This window comes from Homalodisca vitripennis, chromosome X, assembly GCF_021130785.1.
Source record: "Homalodisca vitripennis isolate AUS2020 chromosome X, UT_GWSS_2.1, whole genome shotgun sequence".
In the NCBI taxonomy this organism is placed as follows: domain Eukaryota; kingdom Metazoa; phylum Arthropoda; class Insecta; order Hemiptera; family Cicadellidae; genus Homalodisca; species Homalodisca vitripennis.
In genome coordinates, this window is record NC_060215.1 from 11,196,814 (window position 1) to 11,214,702 (window position 17,889).

A 17,889-nucleotide genomic window follows, 5' to 3' on the forward strand; every position below is an offset into this window, starting at 1 on the left:
CGCACACACGGTAGGTTCTATGTCGTGGATTTAGGACCTTATTACATAAATATTAGTACAATCTCCTGCTACATGGTGCACATTGACATAATTTACGTCTTATTGACTCGACTTTAATAATATTTTGTTTAATTTAATCTTATGTCCAAATTGCATAAACACCTTTTGAAATTAAATAATACTGAATGTTCCCTTTGACATTTCATAAAGAATGAAACATAAGTTTAACTTGAATTGTGGCATGTTACTGGCAATTTTCACAGCGTTTCGACTCATTATAAGATTTATTTTAATTTGGCCGTTTAAAATGTTTTGATAGACTGATTTCTAAAATAAATGAAATACTCGTATAATTTCCATGTGTTTAACACTAGTCAGTCATCATACAGTAAGGATGTCTAATGATGTAGTTTCTCTTACGGCCGGAAGTGGTCGACGTAGCCCACTTTTATCTGTGACCGGACCACCTCAACTGACCTCCTCGCATAACTAGAATGCGACTTTGCTGACAAGATAACAAAATTGAAAATATAATTCTAACGATTAGATTGAAAAACTGGGAGCTTTTTCAGTTCTTGTATGTAAACCTTGAAAATTGTAAGTTGATAAAGAAATGCTAGGCTCGTAGACTTTGTGAGTGTTAATGTTATACATGCAATATTTAGTCCACTGTTATATACTTTATAAATTTGCCAAAACTTTAAAGCACACTAAAATTAAGACCAGTCACAGTTAAACACATTATACAGTGCGACTCTGTGTTCTCGCGGTTTAGTTGAGGTTAGTATTGTTCATAGATACCAAGTTATAATCGATACAATGTACAGTATATCTAATTGATTTATTTACAGTGTTGTCCTTAGGTATTCCGGTCAATAATGGAGGTTTTACACATTTAAAAGTCTTTCTTTATTATTTATTCAACAACATTGGACTTGCGTCTACGAACTACGTGACATATCTCTACATAATTGTATTACCTAATGAACGGCCTAGTGTAACGTGCGATCTCTTCATGTATAAGATTATGAAGGAGCTCAATTCTACTTGACGAGGCTCTGAAAGGGTAATGTGACAAAATATTATTCATTATAACACATACAAAATAATGAGTATAAGTAACTGGAAAGAAACAAAGAATATAACCTCCTTACAATTGCAATAATATAACAATTTTTAAATATGTAGTACCTGAAGTGAAACAATGCTTTTCTAAAATATACGATATCACCCAAATAATATAAGCTTTCTAATAGACAGTTTAGTTTCTTATACTAATAGAATTAAAAAGAGATACAGTTCTAAACAATTCTTAATTAGGTGAGACAGATTACTTCGATCTCGTGTACAGTCGAAAGTTATAAATTTAGAGTGCTTGGACATTTCATTTTTGAGTTTGAAGAATGCCTATAATCATGTATTTTATTTTAATTGAACTTGTTTAACTATTTAAACTCAAACTTAAATTGTCTTTTTTAACAGTATACTTTGTATAATAGCGTCCATTTTCTATAAGAAGCTATTCCAATAAAAGCTATACTAGTAAAAAGCTATACTACTCGTATTTTATTTTATAACCTTTTTTAATTTTAACAGTTATGTTCTTATAGGTAAATATTAATATGATCATTGTCAACCTTTGTCGTTAAGTTAGAAACTCCTCAATACTATAAGGGTTTTTTGAACAGAGAAGTTTTCTTAATCCTCTCCTGTCTCTGCCGCTCCGGCAATAAATTGTATAATCTGACTCCATTATAAACGAGCTGATTTTCATAAAACGTAGTCGTTGATGTGCCGGACAGTTAATTTCCGTCCGCTCATGGTGCACAAATTTTTAATATTTTAATTTTAGTTTCCTAAGGGTCCAAGGTCCCCCCTATTTTCCAGATTTACCTCAGTCAGCGCTGCCCGGTAGACGGCCTTGTCTTGTGGAGGCCATGACTCATCGTCATTGCTACATCTGCGTAAATACTGGAATGTTTGAAATGACTGAAAAGTCTTCAGAAAAATAAAACCTTGCTCAGAGATGATTCCATGTGTTGATATTAGCGACTTTCTACGACAGCTTTAGATGATGAACAAAAATATTTATCGTGCAATGAGGTCGTTTAAAACAAACAGCCTGCCCTGGTGGATAGAATGACCGACAGGTCAGTGATCCAGTAACCTACAGACTTCATTGACACCTTACTCCCTCTGCTGTACGGGTGACCTTCCCGAAGGACGGTTTTTACCCCGGTCGACCTCGTCCCCAGAACTCGGTGATCCAGTTTTGCTATTCACTCGTATTGGGTTCTTACGAAAATATCAGTCAACAAACCGGTTCGCTCAACAAAACCTCAATTCTAAAATTAAAGCACAAAATGTTTGGAGGTCGTATGCTTTTGTGAAGTGTATCAACTTAATTATATGTATCTCATGGATCACGTTTAAACAAATTTTCAAAATTCTTAATCCAACCCTTCAAGGACGTTAACATTAATAGAAATTGGAAAATCAATATAAAGTAATAGTAATCATCACAAGTATTATTAAAAGCACTCATTATAATTATTAGTTGTACATTCCTTAATCTGTTATGACGAGTCGACATTTTTCTGAAAACCGAAGACAAAATATTAACCATTAACGTAAAAACCAATTATGTACTTGATAAGTTTATTCGAAAACTTGACCGCACCACTGAAGTGGGTTCAAGTGTGGAACCAACAGGACAGAATAGAATATCATAGTCGGTGGAATAGCTATTATTTGGAGTGTGTGACAGAACATAATAATTACCACCACTGCAAAGGTAGTAGCAGTGGGTTAGCACCGTAGAAACAATAGATAAGAATAGAATATCATAGTCGGTGGAATAGCTATTATTTGGAGTGTGTGACAGAACATAATAATTACCACCACTGCAAAGGTAGTAGCAGTGGGTTAGCACCGTAGAAACAATAGATAAGAATAGAATATCATAGTCGGTGGAATAGCTATTATTTGGAGTGTGTGACAGAACATAATAATTACCACCACTGCAAAGGTAGTAGCAGTGGGTTAGCACCGTAGAAACAATAGATAAGAATAGAATATCATAGTCGGTGGAATAGCTATTATTTGGAGTGTGTGACAGAACATAATAATTACTACCACTGCAAAGGTAGTAGCAGTGGGTTAGCACCGTAGAAACAATAGATAAGAATAGAATATCATAGTCGGTGGAATAGCTATTATTTGGAGTGTGTGACAGAACATAATAATTACCACCACTGCAAAGGTAGTAGCAGTGGGTTAGCACCGTAGAAACAATAGATAAGAATAGAATATCATAGTCGGTGGAATAGCTATTATTTGGCGTACGTCTTCCAGACTGTGACAGAACATAATATTTACCACCACTGCAAAGGTAGTAGCAGTGGGTTAGCACCGTAGAAACAATAGATAAGAATAGAATATCATAGTCGGTGGAATAGCTATTATTTGGAGTGTGTGACAGAACATAATAATTACCACCACTGCAAAGGTAGTAGCAGTGGGTTAGCACCGTAGAAACAATAGATAAGAATAGAATATCATAGTCGGTGGAATAGCTATTATTTGGAGTGTGTGACAGAACATAATAATTACCACCACTGCAAAGGTAGTAGCAGTGGGTTAGCACCGTAGAAACAATAGATAGGAATAGAATATCATAGTCGGTGGAATAGCTATTATTTGGAGTACGTCTTCCAGACTGTGACAGAACATAATAATTTACCACCACTGCAAAGGTAGTAGCAGTGGGTTAGCACCGTAGAAACAATAGATAAGAATAGAATATCATAGTCGGTGGAATAGCTATTATTTGGAGTGTGTGACAGAACATAATAATTACCACCACTGCAAAGGTAGTAGCAGTGGGTTAGCACCGTAGAAACAATAGATAAGAATAGAATATCATAGTCGGTGGAATAGCTATTATTTGGAGTGTGTGACAGAACATAATAATTACCACCACTGCAAAGGTAGTAGCAGTGGGTTAGCACCGTAGAAACAACAGATAAGAATAGAATATCATAGTCGGTGGAATAGCTATTATTTGGAGTGTGTGACAGAACATAATAATTACCACCACTGCAAAGGTAGTAGCAGTGGGTTAGCACCGTAGAAACAATAGATAAGAATAGAATATCATAGTCGGTGGAATAGCTATTATTTGGAGTGTGTGACAGAACATAATAATTACCACCACTGCAAAGGTAGTAGCAGTGGGTTAGCACCGTAGAAACAATAGATAAGAATAGAATATCATAGTCGGTGGAATAGCTATTATTTGGAGTGTGTGACAGAACATAATATTTACCACCACTGTAAAGGTAGTAGCAGTGGGTTAGCACCGTAGAAACAATAGATAAGAATAGAATATCATAGTCGGTGGAATAGCTATTATTTGGCGTACGTCTTCCAGACTGTGACAGAACATAATAATTACCACCACTGCAAAGGTAGTAGCAGTGGGTTAGCACCGTAGAAACAATAGATAAGAATAGAATATCATAGTCGGTGGAATAGCTATTATTTGGAGTGTGTGACAGAACATAATAATTACCACCACTGCAAAGGTAGTAGCAGTGGGTTAGCACCGTAGAAACAATAGATAAGAATAGAATATCATAGTCGGTGGAATAGCTATTATTTGGCGTACGTCTTCCAGACTGTGACAGAACATAATATTTACCACCACTGTAAAGGTAGTAGCAGTGGGTTAGCACCGTAGAAACAATAGATAAGAATAGAATATCATAGTCGGTGGAATAGCTATTATTTGGAGTGTGTGACAGAACATAATAATTACCACCACTGCAAAGGTAGTAGTAGCAGTGGGGTTAGCACCGTAGAAACAATAGATAAGAATAGAATATCATAGTCGGTGGAATAGCTATTATTTGGCGTACGTCTTCCAGACTGTGACAGAACATAATAATTACCACCACTGCAAAGGTAGTAGCAGTGGGTTAGCACCGTAGAAACAATAGATAAGAATAGAATATCATAGTCGGTGGAATAGCTATTATTTGGCGTACGTCTTCCAGACTGTGACAGAACATAATATTTACCACCACTGTAAAGGTAGTAGCAGTGGGTTAGCACCGTAGAAACAATAGATAAGAATAGAATATCATAGTCGGTGGAATAGCTATTATTTGGCGTACGTCTTCCAGACTGTGACAGAACATAATATTTACCACCACTGTAAAGGTAGTAGCAGTGGGTTAGCACCGTAGAAACAATAGATAAGAATAGAATATCATAGTCGGTGGAATAGCTATTATTTGGAGTGTGTGACAGAACATAATATTTACCACCACTGTAAAGGTAGTAGCAGTGGGTTAGCACCGTAGAAACAATAGATAAGAATAGAATATCATAGTCGGTGGAATAGCTATTATTTGGCGTACGTCTTCCAGACTGTGACAGAACATAATATTTACCACCACTGTAAAGGTAGTAGCAGTGGGTTAGCACCGTAGAAACAATAGATAAGAATAGAATATCATAGTCGGTGGAATAGCTATTATTTGGAGTGTGTGACAGAACATAATATTTACCACCACTGTAAAGGTAGTAGCAGTGGGTTAGCACCGTAGAAACAATAGATAAGAATAGAATATCATAGTCGGTGGAATAGCTATTATTTGGCGTACGTCTTCCAGACTGTGACAGAACATAATATTTACCACCACTGTAAAGGTAGTAGCAGTGGGTTAGCACCGTAGAAACAATAGATAAGAATAGAATATCATAGTCGGTGGAATAGCTATTATTTGGAGTGTGTGACAGAACATAATATTTACCACCACTGTAAAGGTAGTAGCAGTGGGTTAGCACCGTAGAAACAATAGATAAGAATAGAATATCATAGTCGGTGGAATAGCTATTATTTGGCGTACGTCTTCCAGACTGTGACAGAACATAATTATTTACCACCACTGCAAAGGTAGTAGCAGTGGGTTAGCACCGTAGAAACAATAGATAAGAATAGAATATCATAGTCGGTGGAATAGCTATTATTTGGCGTACGTCTTCCAGACTGTGACAGAACATAATTCATCATCACTTCAGTGGTAGTAGCAGTGGGTTAGCAGCGTAGAAACAAGAGATCGGAATGGAATATTAATAGTAGGTGGAATAGCTATTATTTGGCGTACGTCTTCCAGACTGTGACAGAACATAATTCATCATCACTCAGTGGTAGTAGCGGCAGGGTGTCAGCGTGTAACCAAGAGATCGGAATGGAATATTAATAGTAGGTGGAATAGCTATTATTTGGAGTGTGTGACAGAACATAATTCATCATCATTCAGTGGTAGTAGCGGCAGGGTGTCAGCGTGTAACCAAGAGATCGGAATGGAATATTAATAGTAGGTGGAATAGCTATTATTTGGCGTACGTCTTCCAGACTGTGACAGAACATAATTCATCATCACTCAGTGGTAGTAGCGGCAGGGTGTCAGCGTGTAACCAAGAGATCGGAATGGAATATTAATAGTAGGTGGAATAGCTATTATTTGGAGTGTGTGACAGAACATAATTCATCATCATTCAGTGGTAGTAGCGGCAGGGTGTCAGCGTGTAACCAAGAGATCGGAATGGAATATTAATAGTAGGTGGAATAGCTATTATTTGGCGTACGTCTTCCAGACTGTGACAGAACATAATTCATCATCACTCAGTGGTAGTAGCGGCAGGGTGTCAGCGTGTAACCAAGAGATCGGAATGGAATATTAATAGTAGGTGGAATAGCTATTATTTGGCGTACGTCTTCCAGACTGTGACAGAACATAATTCATCATCACTCAGTGGTAGTAGCGGCAGGGTGTCAGCGTGTAACCAAGAGATCGGAATGGAATATTAATAGTAGGTGGAATAGCTATTATTTGGCGTACGTCTTCCAGACTGTGACAGAACATAATTCATCATCACTCAGTGGTAGTAGCGGCAGGGTGTCAGCGTGTAACCAAGAGATCGGAATGGAATATTAATAGTAGGTGGAATAGCTATTATTTGGCGTACGTCTTCCAGACTGTGACAGAACATAATTCATCATCACTCAGTGGTAGTAGCGGCAGGGTGTCAGCGTGTAACCAAGAGATCGGAATGGAATATTAATAGTAGGTGGAATAGCTATTATTTGGCGTACGTCTTCCAGACTGTGACAGAACATAATTCATCATCACTCAGTGGTAGTAGCGGCAGGGTGTCAGCGTGTAACCAAGAGATCGGAATGGAATATTAATAGTAGGTGGAATAGCTATTATTTGGAGTGTGTGACAGAACATAATTCATCATCATTCAGTGGTAGTAGCGGCAGGGTGTCAGCGTGTAACCAAGAGATCGGAATGGAATATTAATAGTAGGTGGAATAGCTATTATTTGGAGTGTGTGACAGAACATAATTCATCATCATTCAGTGGTAGTAGCGGCAGGGTGTCAGCGTGTAACCAAGAGATCGGAATGGAATATTAATAGTAGTAGGTTGGAATAGCTATTATTTGGAGTGTGTGACAGAACATAATTCATCATCATTCAGTGGTAGTAGCGGCAGGGTGTCAGCGTGTAACCAAGAGATCGGAATGGAATATTAATAGTAGGTGGAATAGGTTTTTCGAAATGGCACTCTAATTTTCCTTATAAAAATATACACAAAAACAAACTTGGCGAGTTTATATGTTGGTTTGGAAGTGATTATTATTCCTTTGAAATTCATTTCTACACTTGTTAATCTTAAATATCATTCTATACTCATCACCAGGGCTGTACTTATCTTGTGTGGGCCCTGGAAGAGATGTCCTGTCGGGCCCCGTAATATTCTGCCACCGCGGTCCATCGACATGGTCCCTTCAAATAGGCTTGTGGTCCCCCCCCCCCGTAAAAATTGAGCCAAAAATTGTTCTGAGTACGGTCATCACTTATCAAATGAACAATAATTGTACCAATTCTTGTAATAATAACATATTTTTCTGAAGCAATTCTAAGCAGCGAATATAATTTTCTTATCAATCCCGTAAGGAAGATTAGGTAGAAATATGTCCTGTATTGTTACACAATGTGTACTACTGCACAATTGTTTATGTGCATACGTCTCCAGCGTGGCGATCGTCTCATCGCACTGCAAGGGGACCGGGAAGAAGAGAAAGTCCTCGTAAACACTCGCAGTCTTCTTACAAAACCCTCCTAATTTACTGTTATTAACAAGACTGCCGCTCAACTAACCATCGTATCGGTGTAGAATCAATGTAATGTTAAAGCGCTATGAAAACCCACTAAAAACAACTCGCAGCTGTATGTTACTGTAGATTGTACCAAGCGCAAGGCGTAAACAACCACATTTTATATTTGCAATACAAATGTATTTTTCATTAAGATGTAACTTTAGTTAAATGTAGTAAGAAACTTTCAGTATTACCGCAGTGATCTGCACATCAAGTCCTTACCAGAGAAGACCGGACCGTCATCAGACCTTTCCTTGTCTATTGTTTAGTTAATCTAACCACGCAACTTGTTAATGTGGTTAAATTAGGCTATATCCCATAATAATCTTGTTTGTAAAGTTTGTATTTTTTCGGAAGATATTTCATTGAAACAGGTCATAAAACTGACTCATTAAGTTTGTAAATTTTAGGGAAATCACTTTTCTCTCAACGTTTACATTTATTTGTCTCTTTTTCCCGTCATGGAAGCTTCACCTTTGCAATGTTTATTCTTTATATGCTTACTTATATTACCTTGTAGTTTACATTCAGTACAGATTTTTCTATATAAGAAACTCATATTGGATGTAAATTATAAACAAATAATATTAGCGGATTATCGTATTTTTCATAGCTCATTACCATCGAGATACTTAAATGTAATTAATTATCTGAAGTCAAACATGTATAGATTTGAGACGAGTCCCTATAAATAACGCAGTTTTAAACTTTATCCCTATGTTAAAATGTAACTGGTGACCATTACAATAAGGTCATAGCTTGGCTATTGCACTTTGTTACCTCGGTTACCAACATTCACCTTAACATTGGGAAAGGCAAGAGAGGTAACTGGATTGCTAAGGTTTTTTTATAAGATAGTTATTTCATATCTTCATTGTATTTTATGTTTATGAACGTTAGTGCAGCAGCAGTCTTTGCCAACGGGGTGTAATATTTCGTAAGTTCCTGCAAGGAAAGGCGAAGGGCTTTTCTAAGCCTCTCGACATTCTTAAACGTGACCTTCTATCAACCAACAGTCTATCCGTCTTCGGTCTTCAAGTAGAACTTCCTAGTGTTTGAAAGAAGCAAGACTTGCAATGCTGAATCACCGATAGTATAATTAATGATCCAGACAAATAAACGATTACGCGAAAGTGAAAAGTGCGTAAAGGGTGAATGGTGAAAGATGTGTTTGATCGGATCAGGCATTGACCAAGACTAGGTTTCTGGGTTCTGGTACGGTCAAATTCATCCTGGAAGTCGTATCATAAATTTATTCCCAGAAGGTTCAACCGGTGCAAAACTTTATTGTTATGGACTATTGCTACCAGCAGCCATCAGGATTATTCCAAGGATGTTTGGAAAGTGAGTTGCCATCGTCCTAAAGACGACAAGAGGCTGTTTGATGTTTCGATTTTGTGGTCCAAAATGTGACGTTGATGTAAAGTGTGACTTAATACGTGCAAACTTTACTCTTCTAACAGCACAAAAAGTTAAAACAAAAACTGCATTGGAAACGTATTAATAGCTACAACTACTTTGTAACAGTCCATCAAAATTTGATAGTATCCTCAAACATGCAATGTTTGCAAAAAGACATGGCCTGTAAAATGGCCTTATATATCGCCATATTTGTGCATTATTGATCTTACACTGGTTCCAGCTCACTCAACTAACTGTACGTGTTACAGCAAATCACGCTGAGGAGAGGTTCGCAGGTTTTCGACCTGTGGCGCAAGCCTCCAGTACATCCCGTCATGAGGATCTACATCTACAACGTGACCAACGCCGACGAGTTCCTCAGCGGTTCAGAAACCCCTGTGAAGCCCATTCTACAGGAGTTGGGGCCCTACACTTATATGTAAGTACGCGGCTTTCTTTGCCCTTATTTATCTATTTCCACAACATTTTCTCCTTTATCAATGGCCAATGTCTTTGCCTGGAAGGTACATCTCTTAATTAACTGATGTCAAACAGTAACGAGTTGGGCTATTCTCTCCAGATCTATGACGTGTTGCCTGATAAAACGTAAAACAGGTTTGTCTCTGTTTTGTTTATGCCTGGTAATGAATCTGCAGTTAAGCTAAGATATTTTGCCGATGGCGCAGTGTAGCGGGTTCGGCGGTTATCGTGAGATAACCAGATCAAGCAACGTCGAGCGTGGCTGCTGCTTGGATGGGTGACCGCTGAGTGATCCTGTCCTCGTAAGCAGTTCGCCTGCCCGGCCGTTGGTGGTGGTTCGGAAGTCACTTTTAAGTCCCTGTTTCCCTGGTTAAGTGATTGAGAGGGATTCTTAGCCCTGACTTCACCTGGACACTAATTTACTTTTACTTTAATTTACTTTTATATAACCATAAACCATTTACTTCGTTTTTCTTTTAAACTATGAAATTTATTTACTACAATAAGTCTTTATATCACTAATATGGAATATAAAAGGAATTAACAGTTTTAGAAATTAAATAATTTCTTCTACAACGATGAGATTATAGACTTACATCGCTTGATACACGTCGCATATCCACATTTGGTGCTTTACGGTTATTTCAAATCTAGATTTTTAAAAGCATTGAGTTTTCTTATCAAATTGAATAGAGCGTGATACATTTATTGGTCGCTTTGATTCTATTTACGTATTTTACTAAAAATGTTTGGATATTTTTAATTCTTGTGAATTGTACGAGTATATCTAATTACTACATAAACTGAGAAACATCTCACGCTCGCTTCATCAGACAAGGTGTTCAATCTATTTAAAGGTCTTAATCATAAAATAGGTATGAAGTACTGTAATAGTAAACAAGTTTTCTGGACCAATAATGTTCTTACAACGTTCTAAACGGAGATCAGTCTAGCCGTGGAGGAGCGACTAATGGGGGTAGGCGTCTATCGTCCTGCTCTATCCGTACGCAACGGTTCTTACGCTGTGACTAATTGTCGATATTACACAATTCCAATTAATGAATGAATTGCCAAACTCGGCTGGTGAAACTCCGGCGCCGACCCTAGTCCCGCGCCGCGTCGTCGTTACAGGCAGACTAACGAGTAACGGCATGGCCACCGTGCGCGGCGAATCCGTTTCAGATTACTATTCCTGAAATCAGAAAATGATATATTACAGTTAGGACAGATAATGGCCGTAGGGAATGCACGGCAGAGTTACCTTACTAACTAATTGCACTCGTAAAATCGTTGAATGAAAACTAAAATAAAGGTCACTATGCACCCACATCGCAACGGATTTGTAACTACGATTACTACTGATTAGTAATAATTACTAGCGACTTTGAGGGGACAAGGTTGCACACGCAATTAAACACTGTAATACTAGAAAAAAGGGAATCACTAACAATTGCTGGTAGGCTAATGAGTAGTGTCGCCAGTAAAACCGGATGTGGTCAAGGATAGGACACGGAACGAATGAGTGTATGCAGGATATTTACGAACTCTTCGGAAACTTTAGGAAATGGTAGTATTCATTGTACAAAATGACTAAATAATGTCCTATACCACGCGCCCTTCCTTAATTTAACTCTCAACTTTACTGAAAGGTATATAAGGAAGTTATATACGTAAATATTAAATATGCATATTTATAGTTTATATTTTTCATTCGTAAGGTATTATTAGCAGTATTCGTTCCGTCCAATGGATGGTAAGTCTCGTTGCTATAAATTTCATCGTCAATATTTTAATCTCGCTGAGAGATGTTGCGTATTAGGAATGGTACTTAAAGACTGTAGTAATTTATTATTAGCAGTAGACGTTCCAAGCCACGGGTGACGAGCCCTGTCGCTGGTCGGAACTACTGTAGATGATTACCCGTGGTTTCCTGTCCTGGTTCACACGTTGCAACATGTTCCCGCGCCGCACCATGCGTGTAGCTGTAGCAATGCGCTTGTCCATTCTTAGCCATTGGTACATTCGCAACTGCACCGACAATATAGCCCGTTCTGCACCCTTTCTAGACACTTTCTGAAACATTTTATATTTGTTTTGGATATGTTGCCTCTAGCACTTGGCATTATGATCACGATGACCGTATTTTTCTCAGTGAAAGTCCAGACAACTTGACTGTGGTAGATGTACCTTTAAAATATTGGGCGAGAGTGGAAGTCAAAGGGTTATAGTATACAAAAACGAATCTATTATCTTAATTGGGCCGTTTATCATTAATCCTGTAAGTGTATTTTCATTTGTGTACATCTGGAATTGTACAAATGTGTACATCTGGAATTGTACAAATGTGTACATCTGGAATTGTACAAATGTGTACATCTGGAATTGTACAAATGTGGTAATCAACGTCTTTCTGTGGGTTCAGAACTCTTCATTGTGTTCCTTAGAGCTTATATGGATGCGATTTATTAGGGAAAGAAGTAAGGGTCCGCGATGTGCCGAAATGAGTACGCTTAGGATGAAACGGCATATAAAGACATCAAAGATGAGCCGATTAGTATGAGGGCGCCTAGTATGTAAGATAACATATTTTTAGTGTAGGTTAAGGTCGCGGAAATGGGTCGGTTATAGTGATGTGTTCAAAAAGAGGGCGCCGAAAAAGAGAATTAATAGTATGAAAAGAGGGCAACGAGGAAGTGGATGCCTAGGATGACTATAAGAATGGTGAGTGTAATGAGGTCATATTGGAATACCCTCGCAGATGAGGTCGCCAGAGGTCGGAGCGGCGACGGACACACATCACTGACGACCTCTTTCTCTCTCTTATACTTCTCTCTCAACTTTAACTGAAGTTACTCTACTGACTATATAGAATTATAGGATACTCCCATCTCTACTTTCTGTGCTGCACTCCTTGGACGTAGCGACCCCATGGTCGTGACGTCATGACCCACTAATTAGACTTCAGAAGTTAATTTAACGCCTTGACCATGTCCATGCTATGAAAAATCACTTCCCAGGCCTGAAATCAGTGCCCGGTGGTGCTTATTTTAGGGGTTGTTATGGAAGCATCCTGCTTTCCATAGCATTTTGTACTCATGGCGTTGGGGTCAAAATTATGTTAAACACAGATGTCTACAGCTCTGATCTGGAAATATCTGGATGTGGAGACTGCAAGTTCTCTTTCAATTCAAGAAATAAAATGGACATGGACCACAGCTAGCGAACTCATTGAAGAACACGAATATAATCGATGGGACAATGTATTGTCTAACTTCATTGTTTGGGCTATCTTCAGTGTAGGTCACTTGAAAACGTTAACTCTAGTATAAGCTCTAATTTTGACCCTACATTCCAAGAGGCCGTTTACAACCATTGCGGACTACCCTTTAACACGTTATTTCTACACTATGCACTATTTCTCTATTTCATTTGATACGGTACATGAAATATAAAACATTAGGATGACTATTCTACGAAATAATGAAGTTGTACATTATTGGATTTGTGAAAAAAGTGGTTTTGTTCAAGATGAGCTGCTCATGAGGATTTGGGTATTAAAAAGTGCAAAATTTAAAAAAGAATCAATTTACTGTTATCTATTAAGCCTTTTTAAGAATTTCTCCATAAAGAATTTAATACGAATCTAGAAGCAAAGACATGATCAGTGTGGATTACTGCTAACTTAATGTGAGTTTTAGCCGAATTCGTCTTCGAGTAACGCAGAAGGTAACCAAGGAGCCACTGCAGGTTGACAGTTCGCTAGGTAAGAAGAAAGCCAATCTGGAGTGAAGGAGGTCGGCTCGTGACATTACGTCGATGTGGTGTGGCAACATCGGGCGTGACTGTGACAAGAGACGCGGCAACACCGGACTGCCACTGCGTTACAAAATGTTCACAAATAAGCTACCTGCAGGACAATAGGCTGCATAAACAGCTTGCTGATGACAGCCAGAGCGTGCTTATAGGCGCGGCGGCCTGTCAGTGGCCTACTAGCGTACAGGATAGCGGGACACTGCAGTAACCAACAGTCCGTCCATCGAGATGAATAGGTAAAGGAAGATTAAGAACTCCACGTGGATTCAATAAAACGTTAACGCATTGAAATAGTTTCACTGATGATCCGTAAAGGTTAAATTTTAGAAACATCTGTTTCCAGAAATATTGCTCTCCTGAATCAATAGATTTCATCATAAAGACCAAAACTGTTGTCTGTGCACAATTGCGTTGTGCGAGAGAGGCGAAGATTAGCTCGGAGTACGACGAAGAACTTTTGGATACTTTTGCTTCGAGTGATAAACAATAAGTTTTCATCGTAGAATTTGATTCTTTTAAAATGCCTTCTGAAGATGGCACATGTTGTCTTGTTATGTAATTGTAGCTGATCTATCAGTAAAACCCAAGTGATGAATAAAAAAAAAACAGATGTTTTATGCAGTTTGATAATAAAAACCTTTCTGATATTTATAGCTAGACTGAAATTTACAAAATAACCAGACAACCTGCAAAAATCCATAGACAGCGTTAGATTATTGGCTATATTTTATTAGAAAATACTTGTGCTATATGCAATAACCAACAACCACTGACTGGAGCTTCAGACGACGTATTTTGCAAAGGCAACAACACATCAACCTGTACCAAACTAACATAGTACACATAATGCCTCTCCAGACTCTCCTGAATTCTATTCTCCAGATTTTTAACAATTGGCTCTAGCAGGATATTATTTAGATAAGAGTTCATGAAACATAAATCACAAACAAAAGTAACACAATTGTTATTTTGTATTGATATTCGTCTTTTTATCACTCAGTACAGTAAATAATCCAGAATCACTGCAGAATCAAGCACAAAATAACGTGTAGAGAGCCTGATTTAGGTTTAATTTAAAACCATACACACAACACAACTGCGGGGTCGATTCAGAGTTTAGTTCCTTGAGCCACTCTTGTACTAGGTTACACTGGATGGCTCCTGGGTAAATCAAACTGATCTTTTTTGCAGAACATTTACTCTCATGTCCGAGAGTACGTTTGGACGTATTTGTCGTTGAGTTGCCTCCTATCTCAGTATCTTTGTGCGTTCAAGGATACTGAAATCATGGCAAGTTATAAGTACTTGCCAAAGACCTCTACTGTCTCGGCAAGTTCCTAGATCTCTTCAGACGAACATGGACTCTGGATTCCAGGAGTCAAGTCTAAGGCTGTCAGATTTTAGAAGGTGCACATATTTCTGTGTTTTTGTTGCTACTGCAGGATTCAGTAAATTTTAGAACTTATTGATTAAGAACTGGATGAAGATTTATGATGGCACGAAGTGTTTCGTAGCTATATTCTTTGGGTCATCTGATGAGTGTGGGAGATTTCTTGAAACGTTGAAAGACCCAAGTGGAACTCCGGTCCAATTACCGCCCACTTGTGCTCGTGTGTACTGGGCTTTTCTGATCTCGATAAAATGGAGAAAAATGGAGATGGAAGTCAGAGTTCGACATTTCCATAGTCAATTCTTTGTAATGGATATTCTGAGCAGACCTCAAGTGCGTTAAGCTAGTCACTTTACCTTTCTATTTTTAACTCTCACGGACGTTTAATTTACAACGGTTTTTTGGTTGCCTTTGCTGCAGAATTTAGCATTTTATACTGAGAGATTGTATCGTTGTTAGCTTTGGAAGGGTCAAGGTTTCTCTTTTCAGGTCGAATATATCAAAATAAAACTAATTTAGAATTCTTTGGGGATTTTCAATGAACTCAAATTAGGCGCGATTTGTATTTATTTTGCCCAGATGCTTGTTGACTATGCGTTTAAGAAACCATAGGAGTATGCGTAAAAGAATACCGTACATACATTTAAAAAAAAATTATGTGTACACATATACGCCACAGTATTGTTTTTCCTTAATAGAAATATTATATAATGCGCATTACATACAAATTGGTTAAAGTGTACTAGATACTTATTCTTTCGGTCGTAAGCCTGCTCTCGGGATTAGACAGAAATGGAACAAGAATAAATCAATATCCAGAGTAAAGATCGACAAGTGCAGCTGCGCAGACCAAGTAGTGTCGGCAGGGGAAACTAGGCGGCCTTCCGTGCTCTGGTCTGGTCTGCACTGTCCTTCACTCACATTCTTGAGCACCTCACCGCGCTTATCAGAACATACACGGATCAAATAACTTTACCACCTCACCGAGATTATCAGAACATACACGGATCAAATAAGTTTACCACCTCACCGAGATTATCAGAACATACACGGATCAAATAACTTTACCACCTCACCGAGATTATCAGAACATACACGGATCAAATAAGTTTACCACCTCACCGATATTATCAGAACATACACGGATCAAATAACTTTACCACCTCACCGATATTATCAGAACATACACGGGATCAAATAACTTTTCCACCTCACCGAGATTATCAGAACATACACGGATCAAATAATAACTTTACCACCTCACCGAGATTATCAGAACATACACGGATCAAATAACTTTACCACCTCACCGAGATTATCAGAACATACACGGATCAAATAAGTTTACCACCTCACCGATATTATCAGAACATACACGGATCAAATAACTTTACCACCTCACCGATATTATCAGAACATACACGGGATCAAATAACTTTTCCACCTCACCGAGATTATCAGAACATACACGGATCAAATAACTTTACCACCTCACCGAGATTATCAGAACATACACGGATCAAATAACTTTTCCACCTCACCGAGATTATCAGAACATATCAAATAACTTTATCACCTCACCAAACTTATCAGAATCTACATTTATTATATTCTTCACCTCCGAGATTATCAGAACATACACGGATCAAATAACTTTACCACCTCACCGAGATTATCAGAACATACACGGATCAAATAACTTTACCACCTCACCGAGATTATCAGAACATACACGGATCAAATAACTTTACCACCTCACCGAGATTATCAGAACATATCAAATAACTTTACCACCTCACCAAACTTATCAGAATCTACATTTATTATATTCTTCACCTCCTCACCACACTTATCTCACTACATTGTAATCTAAGCCTGTCAGCTGAGGTAGCGTCAATGACTTTCTACAAGTGGACATTTGCAAAACTATGAAACCTTATTGTCAAGCCACACTCTGTGGATTTTCTAAACTCTCTTCCTCCCCCCGTGGACGCTTCAAGTGTCCTAGCGCGACTCACTCTGACTTGTCAGTGCAGGAAATCGCGTAGGGGAACACATGAGGACAGGAGGAAGAGGAAACAGGAGAGAGGAGAAGACGAAGAGAGAAGAGGCGAGAAGCAGCAACACCTGTCATTGACGACGACCTCTACACCAGACCGGTTCGACCGGTCCACTTGCGCAAACACTTTTTATTACAATCGTAAATACAAAATGTTTGGTGCAGGCTAATTCAAAAGCGCTTTGCCAGCGTCATTTCTTTACTCGGGAACCCTTCTTCAAGAATTCTTAAACGGGTAACAGTTTTAATTGTCGCTATTTATTAAATAAATTTTAAATACAGTCACAAATTACAAGATTCTTTTCACATTGGTATGAATATCTCAAAAAAGTGTTTTATTGTAGCTTATGAAACTCAGCAGAATTCATAAGATATATAACGCCTTGACCAAAGCCAATATTTTCTGAACTAGAAAGTTACGCCATTTGGACAAAAGCAGAATTTTCTGGTCAAAGAATAAGTGTTTTGATATGGGACAATTCGTAAACTGTAGGCTACACTAAATACAC

The 17,889-nt window shown here is 38.2% G+C and overlaps 1 protein-coding gene across 1 annotated transcript in view; it reads left to right on the plus strand.

Moving 5' to 3' along the window:
* LOC124368679 (lysosome membrane protein 2) overlaps positions 1-17,889 on the plus strand; it is a 105,859-nt gene that overhangs the window by 46,498 nt on the left and 41,472 nt on the right. The window contains exon 3 of the mRNA XM_046825963.1: positions 9,908-10,077. Coding sequence (XP_046681919.1) covers positions 9,908-10,077 — 170 coding nt within the window. The remainder of the gene's footprint in view (positions 1-9,907; positions 10,078-17,889) is intronic.